Consider the following 23,179-nt stretch of genomic DNA (forward strand, 5'->3'; position numbering starts at 1 on the left):
TGCAACGGTTCTCGTTTTCTTTTACGGACGGTACGGTTCGCCTTCCACGGTTCAATACACTAGTGAACCGTGGCGGTTTTCGGTTTATCCTGTGTATCAAGTCGGAGGTGGAGTTGGTCTGGAACGCAGTTGCTTCTTGCTCAAATGTTTGTTCATGGCGAGTGGAGTTGAGAACATGGCAACAGTTTGAGGAAGCCCCGGATTGCTACAAATCTGCATTGTGTGGTCATTAATTCTGGTTTTGGCATTGAATACAGCGATGAGGGATCTTTCTCAGTGATTTCAGTGTTTGTCTGTCTCAGTGATTTCAGAGTTGATCTGTCTCAGTGATTTCAGTGTTTGTCTGTCTCAGTGATTTCAGTGTTTGTCTGTCTCAGTGATTTCAGTGTTTGTCTGTCTCAGTGATTTCAGTGTTTGTCTGTCTCAGTGATTTCAGAGTTGATCTGTCTCAGTGATTTCAGTGTTTGTCTGTCTCAGTGATTTCAATGCGTTTCGGTTGTTCAGTTTCTGCCGTCCGGACGGGTCATCCGTAACTGGCGCGTGGTGAAGAATGTTGTTTTGACTACTTCTTCAAAGTAGCTTTAGTGTCACAAACTATATTTCTCTCAAGGTTAGCATTAGTGTCATTCAACTATATCCCCTTGTTAAGTCATTGGTAATGTAGTTACATTTTCAGAGTAGCTACTGCTGAATCAAACTGAGGGCACATTCATACCTGTCATTTGTTGAGATTCAGGGGAATAATATGTAACAATGCAGCACAATGTTGCACTTGGACCTAGTTCGATTCGTGTTTCACTGCAATCTTGACAGAGCAAATGATCTTCAGGTCTGCTCTGGTTCTGAATATGCCCTCGACAGGTATGAATATGACGACCCTGGTTAAATAAAGGATTAGCCTATTAATAATAATAATAATAATAATAATAATAATAATAATAATGAATGCACCCTGAGTGGATCAGAAGAGGATGGAACACAACATGCTGAAAGGGATATAACGAAAGAGAATTCATCCTTTAAAGCCCCGGGCCACACTAGACGGACCAATCAAAAAAACAATACGGTAGGTACCATGTCCCTTGTCTGATTTGTTCTGTGGAATCCGAGCGTGACGTCGGAAAATGGCCTAGCGACTCAAAAACGCTTCCTCCTTTTTAGAGCTCGGAACATTTCTGTCCGTAAAATAATTGGACACGTGTGTACTGACCCTCGTCATCTCCGCTGTCCGTCAACGGATGACCCCCCCCCCCCCCCCCCCTCCCCCCAATAGAGGAACCGTTGGCTCAACATGTAACAAAAGGAGACAGCGCAGCGGTGTGGCCGGGGCCGTACATCGGGTCAGGAGGTTCAGTGAGAACGCACGACTGCAGATGTCGCGCGTTTGTGTATAGAATAAATAAGCAGAATACTGTACCTCATGTTTGTATATGTCCCCCAGACAGCTAGAAGAGAAAAGGGAGAGAGAGGAAAAAAAGGAACATTAACAAAAGACTTAAGTGTACAAATGACAAATACGTACACCACATGACATGATTGCATCGCTGTTACGCCCACGTCATTTCTATTGGAGTTCTACATTTCCCTCTTACAGGACCCTGGCCGCAAGGACAAACAGACTGAAGAACAGCTTCTACCACAGGGCCGTCCAGGCCCTGAACACAGCAAAGACCTACGTTCTGGGCCCTGGACAGTCTGGACGGATTGATGGCAGCTGCTGGACTGAAAAAATCAGGTGTAGTGCTGAGGCACAAACATGTACATTTCAAGCCTGCAAACTGTGACACTTTAAATAAATGTGAAATAATACTATTGTGCAATATGACAACCCTAGTCGTCTATCTGTACAGTATAGTACAGTGGATAGTGTACATAGCCTTTATTTATGTAAACCAGCTCCTTCCCTTCTTGTGATTTTTTTTTAAAAGTGTTTTTTTTTTTCCCTTTCCTAACACCAGGGGAGCCACCCCTCCTAAATTTCGTTGTTTGGTACCTGTACTGTAGCAATGACAATAAAGTCCATTCATTCATTCATTCATTACAGGACTGAATCCTCAACGAAAAGGAAATGGGAAAGGGATTCACGCTTTGTCATTGCACAAGAGTATAACCAAATGTGATACAGTCTGATCATTTGGTCCGCATGTCGGCAACCAATCAAAATTGGGGTTTTTTCGTTGTTGAGAATCACAACACAAACTCGCTTGTCAAGCCAAAATATTGCAACGCAATGGATTCGGTGAGTAATCTCCACTGCTACCTAGTTAACTAGAACACTACATTACATTGTTAGTAGGCTCACAAAACAAGCTGTGTTAGTTGACTAAGGCGATGTGTCATTGATTTTCCGAGCAATTAGGGGTTCAGTGCCTCGAGAACAAAGACGGCTCGCCCGTGAACAGAAGGGTGTGAGTATAGGAGGAGTCGGAGTGACAAACAAGCTAATACAGTTTCTCTGCGTATCTCTCCCACCAGCCTTCCTTCCTTCCCTCCTTCCCATTCTCAGTCTCTTATTCTTCGCTCGTGGAGAAAATTATTTGTTCAAATGTGCTTTAAGAGCCAGATGGGGCTGTCAGCCTCTTCAGCCATGAACAGATGAACTGGGCAGACCCGTGGAGATAGACCATCACAGCCCGCAAGAGGGGAGAGGGGGTAGGGTGATGAGAGGGAGGACAGCAAAGAGATTGTTCTTTCTGTCAAAAACAGCACTAACTGGTGTTTTTGTTCAGGTGGCTGGTGATGAAATTATTTCCCATCGCTGTCACAGTTAACTGCTGTGAGTTTATAAAACATCTAGGCCTATCGTCTGTGTCTTGGCTGACAGGAGCCTGACACAACGCTATTCAACAAATCACACTCTGCCATCACTGTGTGTGTGTGTGTGTGTGTGTGTGTGTGTGTGTGTGTGTGTGTGTGTGTGTGTGTGTGTGTGCGATGTAGGCTACCCTTCATAATGCATACATAATGCATACGTGGTCCTCTGTGGCAGGGACACTAAACAACACTTAGGTTGTGGGTTCGTTTCCCGCTGGGAACCCTACTGAAAAATGTATGAACTCCGACGTAAGTCGCTTTGGATCAAAGCGTCCGCTAAATGGAATATATTATCATACATTACATGACACTTCTCCATGTGACACCTGTTACACTAGGCAACATTCCCGCTGGGCTTTGGAGTGGTTTCACATAATCTCTCTTTGGAAAAAGGATGCGACGGGATTGAACAGGGCGTAGAAGACGAGGAGATCTAAAGTGCCCTCTGTAGGTATCGGGAAGGAAAATGAGCCTCTTACACTCCCCGACAGTTTGGATTTGAAAGCAAAACAAATACTAAGGGGTCGAAGTGGGGATTCTCGGCTTTCGTTCGTTCTTATATAATATCATGTAAAATCTGAAGTGAACAATCTTCCTCCTGAGACCGCCTCAGGAGTTAGGTCCAACTGATGCATCTCTGTACTCTACGTGTAATTTTCAATAAATAGCCTATACCAAGTGTGCATTAGAGAACTTCTCTCCTCTTTCTTGGGGCACTCGACAAAAGAACCGGATCTGATTTTATTTCTAACAAGACGTGTCCTCTCCCTCCTCTCCCTCCTCTCTCTCTCTTCTCTCTCTCCTCTCTCTCCCCGCACTTCCTTATGGGTTGGGTTGGGTATGCCTCTGACTCTACACTGCCAGCCCCTCTACCAGTCACAGTTGGGTGCTGAGGGGAACTGGGCCATATGCTATAGAGCAGGGGTCCCCAAACTACGGCCCGCGGGGCGAACACGGCCCACCCCCACACTTGGACCGGCCCTTTGAACAACGTCGCCCTCACATTTGGACCGGCCCTCTCAACAATGCCAGAAACATATTTTGAAAATTAAACTTTAAATATATGTTTTAATCATATCATATCTGTATATATTAAAGGTTGGCTTTCAAATAAAAATGTCCCTTATTTTCATTAATAACATTAGTTAGTTTCACCCGCCCACAGAATGCGGTACATTCAACGTAACGTTCCATAGTGAACGAGCACGGATCTATAGCAGGTGCACGCGAGCTAGAACGAAAATTCAGAGAGATGAAAAATGGCCAAACGGTTGGTAAAGAGAAAAGTTGATTCAGAATGCAGGGTTTTTAACCAACAGTGCACAAGTGATTATTATTGTTAAATGCAAAGAAAAGGCTCATCTGTCAAGAAGCGGTGTCTGTGTTCAAAGAATACAATCTGCGCCGACACTATGAAGCCCGCCACAAAGACAAGTATGCTAGTTTACAAGACCAAATGAGAGCAGACAAGTGTCGAAGCTAAAATCAGCTCAGCAGAATACGTTTGTACCCGAAACCCAGTTATACCAGTCATCCGTTCGGGCCAGTACTGATGAGTTTGTATGTATGAATGTGGTCGCGGAGGAGGTGTGGAGGAGGTGTGTCCCGCGGTGAGTTTGTCCACAAGTAGGCACCAGATGAATTGAAACAATGGGGGATTAGATAATGTAGATGCCCAGCTGCAGGAGAAAACGAAATAATTTTACCGATATGTTCATGATCTGTGTCAAGGTGCGCTGTCACCATACGTTTTCATGGTGCTCCGCTGCGCAGATTAATCAGTAGCACTGGGTTCGAGTTATGTGGGAGCCAATGGGAGCTGAGCTGTGTGTGAAAGTTTTGGAACACGTAATGAGCAGTCTCTCATGAGTTGCGCAAAAAATCCCTTGGTATCAAATGTGGGGTGGCTGTAGAAGTGTCAGAATCAAAATATATGTTAATGTGTCAGAGTAAATAGAGCTAGAACATAGAAAAATCTCAAATTCACTCTCCGCCTAAAAAAACAACAGCTTTTAGAGTGAATATCAGCTTGGAAACCTGAGCTTATAGCCCAAATCATCTAGGAATCAGTACTCCAGGGTTTGATGAGTACTTGTGCCAAATTAGATGCTAGTAATGTAAGCCAGTGCAACTTTGTACCTGTTTAAGGACAGGTATGTTTAGGCGGACAACCAATTGTGCCATTTTGAGACATTTTGGCACCATCAGTGTATCAGACTTCCTCATGTATCAGACTGTAAAACTGATTATATTTCATTGACATATCACTATAGGTATAAATTCCATCCAAATTCAACTGTTTAGACTTTGTTTGCATCCACCAGTGCTCTCCTGCACGCAATTGCTTTGCGCAACCGCCTCCATTTCACACCGTTCCACTCCGTTCCATATTATTTTATGTTAGAGACCGACCCAGGCCCCCCCATCGCAGAAAGGAAAAATTATGTGGCCCTCACAGAAAAAAGTTTGGGGACCCCTGCTATAGAGCTATGGTTGAATGGAACGCCCTACCACATCATATCTCAAAAACCCAGAACAAAAACTGTTTACATTTCTTTTTTTGCTTTTATTAGCAAGATTGCAATGTGCAATGAATTGCATTACAAAGGTGTGATGAGCTCCACATTTTCCACTAAACACATCACATACTCACTGGCAATGCAGACGATCAAAGCGAGGGCGACAAGCTGCTTCATCGTCATTGTGTTTAATCCTGATATCACCCAGATGATCCGTCTCATCATCTGTTCAACACAACATTGAACCCGGAAGCACGCAAGGGCTTACGGTCTACAATTCAGAAGCACGTGTCATCCATCCATCCAGTCAAACAGACTGATAGTCAGAGAAGCAACTCATCACCCTCTCTCCTGCTCCAATCACCCTGAAGCATTACCCCCCCCCCCCGACAAACATCCAATTCAACCTGACGACCGAGATGTTACCATTCTGCTAATCAAGACTGACACCATTCCAAGGCAGGGAGCGCCTTTTACTCTACAATTACATTTACATTTTTGGCATTTAGCAGACGCCTTATTCCAAAGCGACTTACAATCAATACATTTGAATACTAAGCATGTGAATCAGCAATCCACCATTCGTTGCAGGAAGAGTAATCTAGCTCGGGCCCAGGGCCATTGACAGAAGGAAAAACCTTCTCCCTATCACTATTTTATTTTTTTATTTTTACTGGAGAAACTGAGAAACAGTACAAGGGGGCAATAGAAGTTCTTAGGGACACAGTAGAGGGGAAAGCGGGTGTCTTTAGGAGACGTAGTGGTGAGGGTCAGAAGATGTCCCGACTCTACACTGGCAACTCCTCTACCAGTCTCCTATGGATGCTAGAACTATGTAACTGGGCCGTGTACATTTGCCCCACTTGAAGGGGCCATGAATGTAGGCCTCAACTAGATCTCAGCCCATCTAATACATGGATGAGCAGCCATCCAGCATGAGCAGGCGAAAGGGCTCCAAGACATGCACTCTATTAAAAAAGGCTACATCTACAAACGACAGGGGGGAGGGGGGAGACAGAGAGAGAGGACGAGAGAGAGAGCTTCCGACAGACCGACACACAAATGGAAGTGGAATAAGGCCACGGTCAAAGAAGTCCAGTAATTCCAGTACAGGGCCAGAAGAGGATCCAATTGTCCCATAACATGTGAATCAGAGTCCAACATGTCGGCTACCGACCCATATTTAGTAGTTGTTTGCACTTTAGGAATGTTAACGATGCTCTGGTTAATGGTTAACTGCTAACTAGGTTATGCTTATCAGTTAGGCTAAATGACTCATTTTGTGGAATTACATTGGCTTATTTTTATTTTTGTGGTTAGAGAAAACATGATAAAAGATTTGTCTGTGCATTTCGTGCAATCTTTAGCGGCAGTTTGACTACTCCTTGCTTCTCTTTTAGACATGCTGCTTGCTACACATCATCCTCTCCCCTCTGTGCTCTGTCATAATGCAATCTCCCTCTCACTCCTGTGTGTAAATCCTCCTATCTGCCGTTTTTCTCTAGGAAATTGCAGACATTATCATCACCGCCTTCAAATACTTGAACACTTTGGTCCTAGCTAGTGAGTCTGTTAGCTTTGCTGTGGTGGGCTGTCACTGTAGAATAATACACCAACTGCCACTGGTGGGGGAAGGTCTGAGGAGCTCTCATAAGCCCTCTGATACAGTGTTGTGATGTTGTGATAGCCACCTGGATTGATAGGCTACATTGTTGAAATGTTCACCAATATGTTTCTCTCTCCTTGAAGGAAATTAATGAATAGTCCAGTCATGCAGAGAGGTAGCGAAATTGCGAATCATGCATTTGTATTTTTTGTGGGACATTTTTTAATCGGTTAATGTTGGTCTGTTAGTCTTAAGCAGAATCAACTGAAGTGTGCACCCCTATTGCAGTTCATTGATGTTTCACTAGGGGTGGGCATCAATGATCGACGATCGATAATTGATCGATAAGGATCTTGGTCGATCACAAAATATTTTTCTCGATAATCATTCATATATATATATATTTTTTTTTATAATAATAATAATGGAAATGAGTTTGTCCACGTTATGTGTGAGAAATGAACTTTGCATTTGCCTTCGCATTGAATTTCGCAACGCAGTACGGCATGATGCAACAAGTTCCCGTACGTTAGTGTAACCTCCAGTAATTCCAGGTTCCCCTCAACAAAGAGGCACTGAGAGCGTCTTATAAAAAAGTTGAAGTGTATTACACAGTTGTAAAAAAAAAGTTAGCAGAGCAAGCTCGGAAAATGGCGAAGCGAGCGAAACGAAGCTTGGTGTGGGAGCATTTTGATCTGAAAGGCGACCTCGTTCATTGCAAACGCTGCGCAGTGACCTATAAATACAACACGACAACGACCCGATGAAATACCACCTGCAAACCGTACAGCCGACCCTGATTGCTCCTTTGCTACCTTCTCAGCCCTCCATCACGTCTCATCTAATACGCGGGAGGTGTGATGCACAACGAGAAGAGAAAATAACGATGGCCATCTGTAAATTAATTGAAACAGATATTCTGCCGCTCAGTTTTGTCGAGGGTAGAGGATTTTGTGCGCTGATGCAAATAGTCGAGCCAGCATATCCTATTCCATCGCGAGTCGACGTTCCATGTTATTTCTGCACTATTATTATTTTTATTTTTTTAAAGAAGCTTATCAATTAATCGATAATTGATCGTTAATTCTTGCGATTATCGAAAAAGAAATTTTGATCGTTTGCCCAGCCCTATGTTTCACCTTCACACACCTACTTCTCTGACTCTGACAAAGCTGGGCAACTGATCTACAGTACCACACCTACAAGGACAGAGGTACTGAGCCTCAGGTGAGGGGAAGAGACAACAATACAGCATGCAGACACAAAACAATGCAGACCCCCACTCAAGCATCACCACATTCCAACAAACACATGAACACAAACACTATTCACATCATGCCTCACTCTTCACACCATGCCTCACTATTATCATGCCTCACTATTATCATGCCTCACTATTACCATGCCTCACTATTACCATGCCTCACTATTACCATGCCTCACTATTACCATGCCTCACTATTCACATCATGCCTCACTATTACCATGCCTCACTATTACCATGCCTCACTATTACCATGCCTCACTATTCACATCATGCCTCACTATTACCATGCCTCACTCTTACCATGCCTCACTATTACCATGCCTCACTATTACCATGCCTCACTATTACCATGCCTCACTATTACCATGCCTCACTATTACCATGCCTCACTCTTATCATGCCTCACTATTACCATGCCTCACTATTACCATGCCTCACTCTTATCATGCCTCACTCTTCACATCAGGGGTAGTGGTGGTCTAGTGGATAGTGAGTTGGACTTGTGATCGGAAGGTTGTGAGTTCAAATCCCGCCTGAAACCACAACACTACTAGTGTGCCCTTGAGTAAGGCACTTAGCCCTCAGTTACTCCAGGGGGAATGTCCCTGTAATTCGTAATTGTAAATCGCTTTGGATTAAAAGCATCTGCTTTTAAAATTAAAATTAATTAAAATTAATGCCACACTATCATGCCTCAGACTTCACATCATGCCTCACTCTTCACATCATGACTCACTAAGCTAGTCCAACAGATGAAGTGCTGATGGAAACACTGTGCTGTCTTGTTGTGTGTTGATGCTTTGCCTGTGCTCTGCAGGGCCTGAGTGTTTCAGACTCTCTCTCTCTATCCCTCCATCCCTCCCTCTCGCTCGCTCCCTCCCTCGCTCCTCTCGCTCCCTCCCTCCATCCCTCCCTCCCTCAGGGTCACAAGGCTAATAGGAAACATGCATTTGAAAGAAAATAAATAATAAGGAGCATAATTATTCACTTTTGCACCTTGCGTCACGGGACTCAATGAGTGATTTCCATTTTCATATCCTATTCAAATTTACAATCCCAGGGAATATCACTGTTGGTAATGAGATCCATGCGGTTCTGCTAATTGTGGAGCAGGGTTAAGACACAAGTGGCTCAGAACACACCAGGGTAGATAAACTAGGCCTAATCAAAGTCAGCAATGTCAAGACTTTCATCAGAACAACTTCATCGTCAAGGCCTGCTGTTGTAGATGCTTACAGAAAATACCATTTAAAAATAAAAGCCTCCCCAATCCTCCCCCACGAACCTCTCAACAAATCCTTAAAGCTCTTCAAAAAACCTTCACCAAGCCTAGGTCTTACTTTTTACAAACCTTAAACAGACTCTCTGCTCCTCCTTATACAGTGAGATGGGCTACTGGGTAAGTACCCTGTCAGAAAGAAGTGGACTTGTATGCCTGTACTGAGCTTAAGTAGGTCTGTTGGACACCTTTGGCTGGTGTCTGTGACATTTTCAGAGTTCAGAGACCAAGTCCATTCAAAAACAAATCAATACCACAGTGCAGGTGAGCAGCAGATAGCTCAAAAATGTACCATTAAAAAAAGACATGAGGTCTTAAAAGTCCCAGAAGTTTTGGAAAATAAAAGCTTGAGGGCATTAGAGATATAAGCATGCTCCTATAATGGTCCGCAACACCAAAAGAAAAAGTTAACAAAGGGCCTCACCACTGAGATGAACTATCATTTTAAAGAGTCCTCACAGCCCCACAATCCTCGTCATTGTTAGGGAGCGATGGAGGGGAATCAGCCATAGGCTGTTTAGGGCACAACACAACCCATCAGGCTAACTCTTAACAATGGGATCATTGTATAGCCCCAGTGGCCATCTACTCCAGCATAAAGATGTGCACTCTTGATTTCCCAGCTCTGATTGGTTAGTGAAATGGGAGCAGTAACACAGTAGCCTTGGGGAGCTGTCCTACAGGACCCGGAGTGGACCGTCTTGCTGTCAACACAGTCTTAGTTTTGCCCTGACCAACAAAATCTCTCAAGATATAGTTGAATGGAGGAAGTCTGAACAATGCCTGTAAAAGTAATTCAACCCATCCAGGTAGCAAGGTGGTGGTGCATAGAATCAAGTAGAACGCTCTCTCTCTCATATTATACTCACAGGCGATGTAGGCGATCAAAGCGAGGGCGACCAGTAGCTTCATCATCCTCCTGTTTAATCCTGATATCAGCCAGATGATCCGTTTCATCATCTGTTCAACACAACATCGAACCCGGAAGCACGCGAGGGCTCCGGTCTACATTTCAGAACCACGGACCACAATGCGAAACCGTCCAATGTCAATGTTAGTTCAGAAGATAGTTGAACTAAAGCCTGGTCATCATTTCTAGACGTGTCAAGAAAGCCCAGGACCAAACATACGTTGCCAACTGTGAAACTCACTGCCACTCGTTCCTAGTTATCATTCACCGACATGTCTTCCTAGTCGTATACGCATCATGAATGCAGTCCAATTCGTTTCAATTCAGTGTGTATGTGTCGCCATACCTTAAATACAAAAACAATTGAAACATATATATATTCACACGCTAACTATCTTGTCTGTAGCTCTGTAGCTATCCTGCTAGTTAGCAAGCTAACTCTGCCAGCTACAAGCTAAACATATAATATCTTCTCTTTCATTACGAACATGTACACGCGTTTTTTGTTTTTTTTACACAGCCTAAGAATTAAGACGAGGCAAGCATGAACATAATGTTCTATTAATGTTTCACTTATCCTGATAGAACAACCCACTAATTTGGAGTTTATTTCGCTTCTGGCCCGTTTCTGTGTAGGGTGAGCGAGTGTCCCTGGGATCGATTGAGCAGCCTGCCGCGATAGCACAGAATGTGTGTCTCGATCCACCAGCTGACGCTTGGAGATAACGGAACCATAGCAGTGTTTTGTATTGACTATAATTACATTGATAATGTATTTTCAACATGACAATAATCTATTTTGAACATCACATGTCATGTACAACCGCGATAGCACAAAAGCTGCCTCTTGGATATAAATGAATATTGTTTTATGTCGACTATAATTGCATTAATTATGTATTTCGAACATGACAATAACGTATTTTGAACATCACATGTACAACGCTTCTATTAATAAAAAAAAGCGATATATATGAACTCTAACCCGTGTTATTCAGGCATAGATTGTCGATCACAGATGCATGCTCGCAGCTGCACAGAGGCTCATTCATAAAACCTCTGCACAGTTGAGTAATTTTCCACGCGCTGTCCATGTACCGTTTTTTTTGTGTGGTCTGTCATGACAGACATTTCTTTCCCCAGGGCAGAAGGAAATGCATTTCTCTTTTTCATTACATATGCACATGCCCTATCTTTGTTGCACATCAACAAATACTGTAGGAAGATTTTTAATTTAATGATTAATGTTAACCTTAGCTATACAGTACTCTAACTGGAGTACTGCAGCCTATTGCAGTGGTATTTGCCCATATCACATTATATATAAAGAATACCTTTCACTTCATGAGAAGTAGGAGTATTGGAATGAGGAACAGCAGTTAGATCAACTGAACCAGATTAATTATTTAAACCTGTCTGTGACTAATGCCATTAAGATGAAGAATAAGCAATACACTGGGCATCCTTGGTTTGATTTTTCAGGTCACTCTTCAATCATGTCAGTTGATGAAGAGGTCCACAGCTTCCCTCAAATTATTGGAGAAGCAATTCCGTACCATTCCTTTCTCTTTCATACTGTCAAATTGCAGTTTTTGGCAGTGAGAAGGTCCGATATTGATCAGGTACTGGTTCTTTATATCTGAATGAATGAATGAATGGTCTTTATTGTCATTGCTATAGTACAGGTACCAAACAACGACATTTGGGAGGGGTGGCTCCCCTGGTGCTAGGAAAGAAAGGAAAAAAACTAAAAAAACAAGAAGGGAAAGGAGCTGGTTTACATAAATAAAGGCTATGTACACTATCCACTATACTATACTGTACAGATAAGACGACTAGGGTTGTCATATTGCACATAGTGTTATTGCACATTCATTTAAAGTGTCGCAGTTTGCAGGCTTGAAATGTACACATTTGTGCCTCAGCACTACACCTGATTTTTACAATCCAGCAGCTGCCATCAATCCGTCCAGACTGTCCAGGACCCAGAACCTAGGTCTTTGCTGTGTTCAGGGCCTGGATGGCCCTGGGGTAGAAGCTGAGCTTCAGTCTGTTTGTCCTTGCGGCCATGGTCCTGTACCGCCTTTTCGAGGGCAGCCGGGCAAAGTGTTCGTACCCAGGGTGGGTTGGGTCTCTGGAGATCTTGGAGGCCTTCCTGAGACAGCGTGTGTTGTACAGCTCTTCCAGAGAGGGGAGTCCAAATTAATAACTGCGATTCCAAATTCCTAGTTTTTACAACTGCCACATACCAGTTTACTGACAATAACAGGAGGTTGTAATGTATTTGGCCTATTGTCTTGCTGGTTCAAGCCTTGCGGGCAGGTCAGGAAGTCTCAGACCTGGTTTAGCATGCTGCGTTAGTTATGGGAGACGAGTGAAACTGATTTGAGAGACTACCCAGACCTCTGTCCCTCTTGGCAATGGATTTGGCTGTTGACCTCTGCCCCACAAAGTTTCTGAACATAGTGAGGTATTTTTTACCCAGACCTTTTTTTAAAGTGATGCTGTTTTTGTCCATTTGACGCACAATTGTGTGCAGGTACAGAGGCTCTTATGTAACCTCTCTAGGATCGAACCCCTATGTCTTACTGGTACTCTGTGAGTGACAGAATACTCCAGGAGGCCACTGCAGAGTGACAGCTTTCAAAGACAAGCTGTCTGATTCACATCTGCTTGACTGATCCCACTTTGGTGAAGAGATCCACCTGGGACATGGCACAGATGCAACCTCTGTGAGTGACACAAGTCTCCAGGGAGTGACGTCAGCTTTGCTGAATAAAAAAACACCTTATCAGCCTAATCCTGTTGCTGCTCAGTATTCTTTATTGATAGGCTGCCATAAGAGTGTTGTTTTCCCCTCAGCTTGATGCAAGCAGGCTTCACTTCTACAGTGGATCAGCTTGCTCCATTTTACACACAGGAATCCTGCAATAGCTATGGAATAATTGATCTATACGACCTGCTTCCTCCTCCCTTCAGTATCCATCGTATCCAATACGGCTCAGTTCTGCTCCTTTCAAACAGGTGTGTGGTGTCAACTTGGTTTTGAAATGCTGAGGAAGGCACACAGGAAGGGAAATCAAAATGCAGTCAAAGATGTCTCATGATGTCTCATGATGTCTCATCTCAGTAAATTGATTCTAAGTTAAGTTTATAGATTTTTACAGTGCAGAATCACACCGAGGTGTCTCAGTGCACTTTACATCAAAAGAAAAAGCTAAATACATCACAGCAAAAGCAGCACAACACATAAACAAATAAAAAGAACATGCAATAGACAAGGACATCAATACATTAAATAAAAAGACGAAGACATCATAAAACGTTTTTTTTTTTAAAAAGGAGCATACAAGATCAATAATAATGAAAAGTGCAAAAATCATGAAAAAAGTAAAATTATAATAAAAGTTAAAGTGAGAATAAGGGGTAAACAACTAAACTAAATTGAGGTCACACTGAAGGAGCTGCATCTGATTGAAGCCACCGCCGCACAACACTGAGTCAGCTAGGGAGGGCATAGTTTTGTGTAAAGAGGTGAGTTTTGAGTCTGGTTTTAAACATATTAATAGATGTAGCAGTCTTCACATGAAGTGGCATCTGGTTCCAGAGGAAATGGGCACGGTAAGAAAAGGCCCTACTACCAGCTGTTTGCTTATGAATTTTGGGAACAGTGAGGAGCCCGGCATCTTGTGAACGGAGAGGGCGGCGAGGAGTGTAAAGGCCGATTTAAACTTCTGCGTAAAATCGACGCCGTAGCCTTGCGTTGCCTATGGAGAGGGTTGACGTGCACATCTGCAAAAATGTAAGAACGCGTCAGTTTCTACGCAACCATAAGCTCTGTGATTGGTCCGCTTGGTAGCACATGATTCCGACAAGATTCCGACTCTCTCGTCGCCCAAAATGCGGAAGCCATGACAGAAATGTCATTTACTTTTTCTGTAATTACTTATTAATAAAAATTTGAAAAATTATGATAACCATCGTATTATCTTAGTTTAATGTCATTTCAATGCATCATAGAACTTTTATTTACAACAAGCATAACAACAAAACGATCGCTATTATGCCGCTTTGAGCTTTGAGCTCCGTTGAGTTCCTAACCGGAAGAGGCACAGCACAGGGGCATAGAAAACACACTGCCACCTAGCGATGTGACGGTGTAATTGCAGAGCGACCTACGCAGAAGTGTAAAGTGCGAGACCCCTTACGTAGTCTACGCAGGCTACGCGCGTTAATTCGACGCAGAAGCTTAAATCGGCCTTAAGGGGCGATCAGGTCAGAGAGATAAGATGGGGCTAAACCATGTAGTGATTTGTAGGCTAATCCGATCTAGACTGAATGGGGAGCCAGTGCAGGGATTTAGGGACCAGGGTGATGTGTTAAAACTTTCTAGTACGGTTCAGAATTCTGGCAGCAGTATTTTGAAAAAGTTGTAACTTCCTAGTAGCACATGCAGGTAGGCCGGAGAAAAGGGCATTGCAGTAATCGAGTCTGGATGAAACAACGGCATGAATCAGAATTTCAGTTGTGGTGAGCATGGAGCGAATCTTGGAGATGTTACGGAGATGAAAGAAGGCAATTTTGGAGATTTCTTGGATGTGGGCATTGAAAGATAGAGCAGAGTCAAAAAGAACGCCCAAATCTTTGACGGTAGGGCTCGGTGAAATGATGCAATTGTTAAAGTTGAGAGTGAGGTTGGAATGGAGAGGGAGATCTTTCTTAAATCAAATCAAATCAAATTGTATTTGTATAGCGCATTTCTTACAAGATGCAACTCAATGCGCTTCACATAATAAACATTCTCAGTCAATCAATCAATCAATCAATCAATAAATACTGACAGAGCCGCAAGCAGGCAAAAGTAAAAACCTGTACACTATGTAGCCAGGAAAATTCCCTTGCAGCCCTCTACACATAGAGCGACTACTAGCCAGTTTGCCTACCAGCACCCAGCGGTGGGCCCCCACCGGGGAGCCCCCGCCGCCCCACACACCCAGCCCGCCCCACCACCAGCACACCCAGCCCAGCCAAGCAAGCACAGACCATAAAAGGCCCCGCACAAGGACGGCCAAGCAGGTGCCCCGGCGGCGGAACAGACCAAGCACACGGGGCAACAATAAGCAGTTCAGTTTTGTTCGTTTTTTTTTTGTTAGGGTTAAGTTCCAAGAAGTTATGAGACATAGTTTTGTAACGGCAAGTACCGTAGACAGGATTCAAGGTTAGTGACTTGGGAGTGGTCGTTGGGAGTGAGCGGTATGTAAATTTGAGTATCATCCGCATAACAATGAAATTGAATACCATGGCGGTGGAGAATGGGTCCCAGCGGGAGCATGTATAGGGAAAACAGCAGAGGCCCAAGAACAGAGCCCTGTGGAACACCAAAGTTGACTTCAGAGTGATCAGATAGAGAATTATTGTATGAGACACAATGAGTTCTGTTAGATAAGTATGAAGTGAACCATAAGAGTGCAGAATCACAGATACCTAAGTGAGTTGATAGACGGTTTAACAGAATGGCGTGGTCTACTGTATCAAATGCTGCACTGAGATCTAGTAGGATGAGGACGGATGATGAACCAGAATCAGAGCTAATGAGCAGATCATTTAATACTTTAGTGAGGGTGGTTTCAGTGCTGTGACATGATCGAAAGCCAGATTGATAAGGTTCGAAGAGATTATTAATGTTGAGGTAGTTGGTAAGTTGATTGAAGACTATTTTCTCAAGCACTTTTGAGAAAAACGGAAGTTTGGAGATGGGTCTGTAATTGTCCAGTACATCAGGATCGAGATTTGGTTTCTTGAGCAGGTTTAATAATAGCTGAGGAGGGCACGGTCCCAGAAGAAAGAGAGGTGTTGATTATGTTAAGAAGATGGGGGCCAAGTATCGGTAGAAGTTCCTTTACCAGATTTGCAGGAAGAGGGTCAGATGGACAAGTTGTGGATTTGGCAGAGAGCACCAGAGCAGAGTCCAAAGATACAATGTCAAAGTGAGAGAGTGTGGTGGTGGTCTCTAACGTGGTTACTAGGTGATCGGATGAGGGTTCAATCATACTGGATAGGGATCTGCTTATCAGGTTTCTGATGTTATTGATTTTGCTGATAAAGAATTGAAGAAATTGAGAAGCAGTAAAGGGAGAGTTGGCTATACGAGGAGGTTTACGGGTAAGCTTAGCTACAGTGTCAAAAAGGAACCGAGAATTGCCTTTATTGTTGTTAATCAGATTTGAAAAAGAAGCGGTCCTAGCAGTGGAGAGCATTCGCCTGTAGATGGCTAGGCTATTGCTCCACTCTATGCGTGAGGGCTCAAGCTTAGACTTACATTTTCGTTCAAGCTTTCTGCGGACCAATTTCTGTGCACGAGTTTCACATGTATACCAGGGTGATGGTTTTTTGGAGGGGGCTGTGGAGTCGGGAAAATCCAGAAGAATGGAATTAAAGTTGTTTGTGAATGTGTCAAGGGGGATGATTTGCTCTGGTAGAATGTGAAAAGCATTTGGTAGGAGATCAGCAAGTTTGGAGGATGTGGAGGCATCGATATTCCGAACTATTACTATAAGTATTGGTTGGTGATGAGTGTAAGGGTGAAGCCAGAATTATTTGAAATTTGATGAGATAATGATCCGATACTGCTGGTGGGTAAGGGAGAAAAGATAGGTTTGAGACATTAACTCCACGAGTGAGGATAAGGTCAAGTGTGTTACCACCAGAATGGGTTTGTTCTTGGACAAGCTGAGAAAAACCATGAGAGTCAATAAGGGACAAGAAAGATTTGGTAAATGGATCAGATTTGGTATTAATGTGAATGTTGAAATCACCTATGAGTAGTATATCATCGGTACGGGTGGCGAGGTCAGAAAGGAAGTTAGAAAATTCTTCCAGAAATGAAGAATAAGGACCTGGGGGGCGGTAAATCAAGATTAGATAGAAAGGGAGGGCAACAGAGTGGCTGGAACTACTGTGTATTGGGCGCATAACAATAATTTTGCATGATGAGAGTTTAATGTTAAGGTCAGGAGAGATATTTATGGATGAATTGAATATCAGCCCAACACCCCACCTGTTTTAATTGGTCGAGGAACATGTGAGTAGGTGTAGTTGGCGGGGGAAGCCTCAATCAAAGGCACCTCATCCTGGGGCCTCAGCCATGTTTCACACAAACACATGATGTCCATTTTATGTTCTAATATAAGGTCATTCATGAACAAGGCCTTGTGAGTGAGTGACCTAATATTGAATAATCCAAGCTGTAGGGTAGAAGGATGCTTGGTGGATGAGGTAGTTTTAATTTCAATAAGATTATGTGAACTGGAGGTTTGATGGTGAAGATGGGAAGTAGGGTGGCACATTCTAGTATTTGAAATAACAGATATGGAATGAACAGGAGGAGAGACAGGAAAAGGCAGTAGACAGTGAGACTGAGGCCAAGTAGACATATCAAGACTAACAGAGGAAAGGAGAGGTGTTCATCAGGTTGTGTAAGGATGTGTTGACTGCTTGTTGGGTGTGGAGTGGGTAGACTTATTGTAGTCCGATACGTGAATAAAAATGAGTTATAGTGTGGAAAATGGTAGTCAGAACGGATCGGACTCACCTCACATCAGGCCCGGGTGCAGGTCCAGGAACTCAGCGTGAGTTCCATGGACAGCGACAGCAGGCGAGCACCCGCCTGGTTGAGGTGGAGACCGTCCGGGGCAAAGAGTTCTCTGCGGGACCAGAAAGTGATGAAGTTGTCGATGTATGGGATGGACTTGGTGCAGTAATAACCTTTCAGCCAGATGTGAAGGGCGCGGATACGGCTGAACCTCGTGTCAGTGTATCTGGGTGATGGAAAGGGGCCAGAGATTGTGCAGGTAATGCCAGTGGAAGCTACGGTGTCAATCAGGGTTTTGAAGTTGTCCTTGAGTATCTCGGACTGCTCGAGCCTTAGGTCGTTAGCGTCAACGTGGATGATGACCGAGGAGACCTGAGGGCGGTCAGCAACCAGGTTAGGGATGCGGGAGGTGATGTCGGAGACCTTAGCTCCAGAAAAGGAACAGGTCTCAGCCTTTGGAACTGAGATATGGCGGACCATGGACGATCCGATGACGAGCACCGAGGGTGGAGGGGTGGGTTGGGTGGTAGGACCACCAGGCCTGAGGGAGGCCTCCGCTCGTGGCTTCTGGGGCTGCCTGTGTCCACGATGCCAGGGTGCTGAAGCATTGTGCAGGGGAGGGAAGGGAGGGGTGGAGAGGAGGGGCGGCCCATGGGGCGCTCGGCGAAGTGCAGGCCAGGTTGGGGGAAAAGCTGCTGTGGGGGGGTTCCTCGCTGGGTGGTGTGGAGGCTTAGTAGGAGGAGCAGCAGGGCGTGGCGCTCCGCAGGGTGATCTGCTTTTTGTTGGCAGAGTAGGGAGGGAAGCTGCTGCAGGGGGGAGGGATGCTTCTGCAGGGGGGAGTGGAGCTGCTGTAGGGGGAACAGGTTGCACGTGGGGAGGATGGTCCACAGGTGACTGCTCAGTCATGCTGGCAGAGCGCGATGGACATGCGGTGAAGTGAACGCTGCCTTGGTACCGTGTGGCTGTGTCGGAGGAAGTGCGGGGGCGGTTGAGAGGAGATGATGAAGTAGTATGATGGCTCACACTCTTGGTCCTGTTGCGAGCAGGAGAGATAATTGATTGACCATTAAAGCTCTCTTGGAGGAGACCAGGGGGGCGGACAGTTGTGTTCAGGTACATCCACCCTCGCTTCCCCTTTGGTGGTATCCAGGGTTCCGGAGTACGTGGAGTGGAGCATAACTGTTGTTGATGGCTGGGGTCAGGTGCAGTCATGCGGTAGGAGATGATGCTGGTGTTTAGATGGTCTTCGGCTGTCAACGACAGGGGGTCCGTGGGGGGTGGGTGGCTGTTCACTGGATCATCCGGCACCAGTGTGTCGAGGAGAAGCTCGGTCTGGTGTATGGAGTGGAGTGTGGAAATTCTGCCCTCCAACTCGATGATCTTGGTTTTTGAGCAGGAGGCAGCTGGTGCAGTCCGGCTCAATGTGCTGGGGTGTCGGTGTCATCTTGTGGTGGCATACAGAGCCAAAATTATGGAAATTGTGTCACTGTCCAAATATGTCCGGACCTAACTGTAGGTTTGCTTCTTGAAGGTTATGATGGATTGATTTTCAACACTGAAAACAGTGGACAGATCCAGACCTCATCAACCCTGAGTGTCCTTGAGTCACTTGTTCAATCACAGCAGGGAGTAGGCCGAAGAGTGGATCCAACAAATATCACAGAATGCAAAACCCATCCATAACTTTTGGCAGCTTGTTCTCTTAGCTTGCCATACAATGTTTAGTAGTCCATTTGAATTAAACACTTTCAAATCTTAAAAACATCAAATTATGGTTAAAAACAAGTTGGTGTGGCAGGAGCCAGTCACTTGTTCAGACTGATTCAATCACCTTGAACCATTCTAATTGGTTCTGCTGAGGGAGTGTGTTCTGGCCTATTGCTGAGGTTCAGGTGCAGGGTTAAAATAACAAATTCATAAAGGAAAAAAGCTGCAACCACTCGAAAATACTGTATAATGTATAATAATGTATAAATAATGTATAATAATGTATGTAATAATAATGTATATAATGTATAATGTAATAATGTAGAAATACATTCAAATATGTATTGCATTTGCAGCATAGGTCAAGAACAGATGATTTCAGCCTTTGGAGACACCATTCTGACATTATGGCATGCTATGGACAGATTCTCCTTTGTTATATGAATAATATATAGCGCCTTTGTGATAAATCGAACTAATTGAACTGATACTGCTGGAACTTTGTGACATACTGTATCCTGTGGAAATAATGAAGGGAAGATGAGAACCCTAGCTGATTTAAATAACACACATCTTATGGAAAACTCTCATTATTGCAGGTGTAGTGACTACATTATGGGTTCATGTTCTCCTCTTACTGTTGGTTGTGTAGTGGGAGGGAACCAGTTCTGGCACTAGGGGCAGAGGGGAGGATTATTAACGTTGCACCTTCCTGTTTAGATACACGAGTTTTGGTAACCATTTTCTGGTCCTGTACTGAGAGTACAAGTTGTTGTTTTGATTAAACAGTTATCATTACGTTGCCTACGTCTTTCCTTTTTCCTCCGGCACTACACTGGTGACCCGACGTGGATTTTTGTTAACGTAATTGTGTACGAAAACCAGCGACGAACATTACAATCCTGCAAAATGTCCGGGCGAGGAAGACGTTCAAACCAGCGGCAGCCATCACCATCCCCTGTCAGGGTAACGCGTGGTGCGCACACTCCCACTCTCAAGCTACCAGAATTCTGGGACTCAACGCCTGCTGCATGGTTTGCTATTGTAGAGGCACATTTCAATAAAAGTGACATCGATGACGACGACGACCGGTACAACCATGCTGTGGCAATGTTGGGCAGCTCCACCGCGGCTCGAGTGGTAGGTTTTTTGTCTGCTCCCCCGACGACGAACTAATATGAGCGCCTCAAGGCCCTGCTTCTAGAGACATTTGAACTGTCCACTGCGGAGAGGGTGAGTCGCCTATTTGCCATGTCGGACTTGGGTGACGAGAGGCCTTCTGCGAGCATGGAGAGGATGCTAAACCTGCTCGGTACAGAAGACCCCATGATCCTCTTCACAGAGCTGTTCATGCGCACATTGCCAGCTCAAGTTAGGATGGCGCTGGCCAACACCGCCATCATGGAGCCCCGCGCCCTGGCCAGGGAGGCGGACCGGTTCGTCTTGGCCATGCCTCAACGGTCCCCCGACCTGCTCGCTCCCGCGGCCGCCCCGCCACCCGACCGTCGCAGGAGAGCGAAGGATGACGCCAGACCTTCTGGCCAGCAGGGTAACGCTGCGGGCCATTGTTTCTACCACGCCACTTTTGGCGCCAAGGCCAAACGGTGCCGCTCACCCTGCACCTTCGGACCGACGGGAAACGGCGGGGCCGGCGCTCAGTAGTGGCCCTGAGCGCTGGCGTCACCAACAGGCTGCTCTTCATACAAGACACCGCCTCTGGTCGCAGTTTCCTTTGTGACACAGGTGCCCAGTGGAGCATCATTCCGGCAGAGAGATCGGATATGGCGAAGGAGGAGCGTGGTCCGCAGTTGGCAGGCGCGGACGGCACACCTATCTGCTCTTACGGCACTAGGGCGGTGGACGTGTGCTTCGGAGGGCAATGTTTTTCGTGGGATTTTGTCATAGCGGCTGTCACATTTCCCCTCCTTGGTGCGGATTTTCTGTGCGCCCACAACCTGTTGGTGGACGTGGGGAACAGGCGCCTGGTCAACTCACAGACTTTCGCTTCATTCGCCTGTACGCAGGGGGAGGCGGTCTACAGCGGGTGGTCCAATACGCTCGCCGAAAGTGACCAGTACCTTCGGCTGCTCGCCGAATTCCCCGACCTTACCAAGCCCACCTTCTCCGCGCCCACGGTGAAACACGGAGTGGAGCACCACATCGAGACCGAGGGGCCTCCCCTCCACGCCAGGGCCAGGCGCCTCAACCCGGAGAAGCTGGCCATCGCCAGGGCGGAGTTTGCGCATATGGAGCAGGTGGGCATCGTTCGGCGCTCGAGCAGCCCCTGGGCGTCTCCCCTGCACATCGTCCCTAAGTCAGACGGCGGGTGGCGCCCATGTGGGGACTACCGCCGCCTCAACGACGCGTCCAAGCCTGACCGCTACCCGGTCCCACATGTCCAGGACTTTTCAGCGAACCTGGCAGGCAAACGCTTCTTCTCCAAAGTGGACCTGGTACGGGGGTACCATCAGGTGCCGGTGCACCCCGAGGACGTCCCTAAGACGGCCGTAATCACGCCATTTGGGCTCTTCGAGTTTCTGCGGATGCCGTTCGGCCTGAAGAACGCGGCGCAGACCTTCCAACGCCTCATGCACTCGGTGCTCCGGGACCTACCATTCCTCTTCGTCTACTTGGATGACATCCTCGTCGCAAGCACCACGGAGGAGGAGCACCTGTCCCACCTCCGGGCCCTTTTCACACGGCTCAGCCAACATGGGCTGATTGTCAATCCGGCGAAGTGTGAGTTCGGACGGAACGCCATCGACTTTCTCGGGCACCGGGTCTCCGCAGAGGGGGTGACCCCCCTCCCCTCGAAGGTAGAAGCTGTCGCTGCTTTCCCGCGCCCCAGCACAATCAGCGAGCTCAAGGGGTTCATCGGGATGGTAACCTTCTACTATCGCTTCCTCCACCACATCGCTCACATCCTGCGGCCTCTGTACGATGCCCAGAAGGGCAAGACTCTGAAGCAGCCGGTGGACTGGACGGCGGAGCGTGTCAAAGCCTTTCAGGACACCAAGGCGGCCCTGGCCCGCGCTGCCATGTTGGCCCACCCCTCGCCCTCGGCACCCACTGCTCTCACCACGGACGCCTCTGACTTTGCTGTGGGAGCGGTGTACGAACAGTGGGTTGGGGACGCCTGGCAGCCTCTTGCATTCTTCAGCCGCCAGCTGTCTCCCAGAGAGCAAAGGTACAGCACATTCGACAGGGAGCTCCTCGGGCTGTGGCTTGCTGTCAGACACTTCCGTTTTTTACTGGAGGGCCGCGAGTTTACGGCCTACGTGGACCACAAGCCACTCACGCACGCCATGTCCAAGGTGGCGGAGCCGTGGTCCGACCGCCAACAGCGCCAGCTCGCCTACATATCCGAGTTCACCACAGACATCCAGCACGTTGCTGGGATGTCCAACCAGGTCGCGGATTGTCTCTCCAGGGCGGTGGTTGGTGCGGTCCAACTGGGTTTGGACTACGCGCGCATGGCTGCAGACC

At 46.1% G+C, this 23,179-nt stretch overlaps 1 protein-coding gene across 1 annotated transcript in view; it reads right to left on the bottom strand.

The window, feature by feature from the left end:
- The window catches only part of uxs1 (UDP-glucuronate decarboxylase 1), a 64,799-nt gene extending 53,764 nt beyond the window's left edge, over positions 1 to 11,035 (bottom strand). The window contains exons 1-2 of the mRNA XM_080535752.1: positions 10,355 to 11,035; positions 1,418 to 1,445 (exon numbers count right to left, since the gene is read on the bottom strand). Of these exons, the coding sequence (XP_080391878.1) occupies positions 1,418 to 1,445; positions 10,355 to 10,445 (119 nt within the window). The 5' untranslated portion in view covers positions 10,446 to 11,035. The remainder of the gene's footprint in view (positions 1 to 1,417; positions 1,446 to 10,354) is intronic.
- Positions 11,036 to 23,179: the final 12,144 nt, after the last annotated feature.

Source organism: Nansenia antarctica (assembly GCF_963989245.1).
Source record: "Nansenia antarctica genome assembly, chromosome: 7".
Taxonomy (NCBI): domain Eukaryota; kingdom Metazoa; phylum Chordata; class Actinopteri; order Argentiniformes; family Microstomatidae; genus Nansenia; species Nansenia antarctica.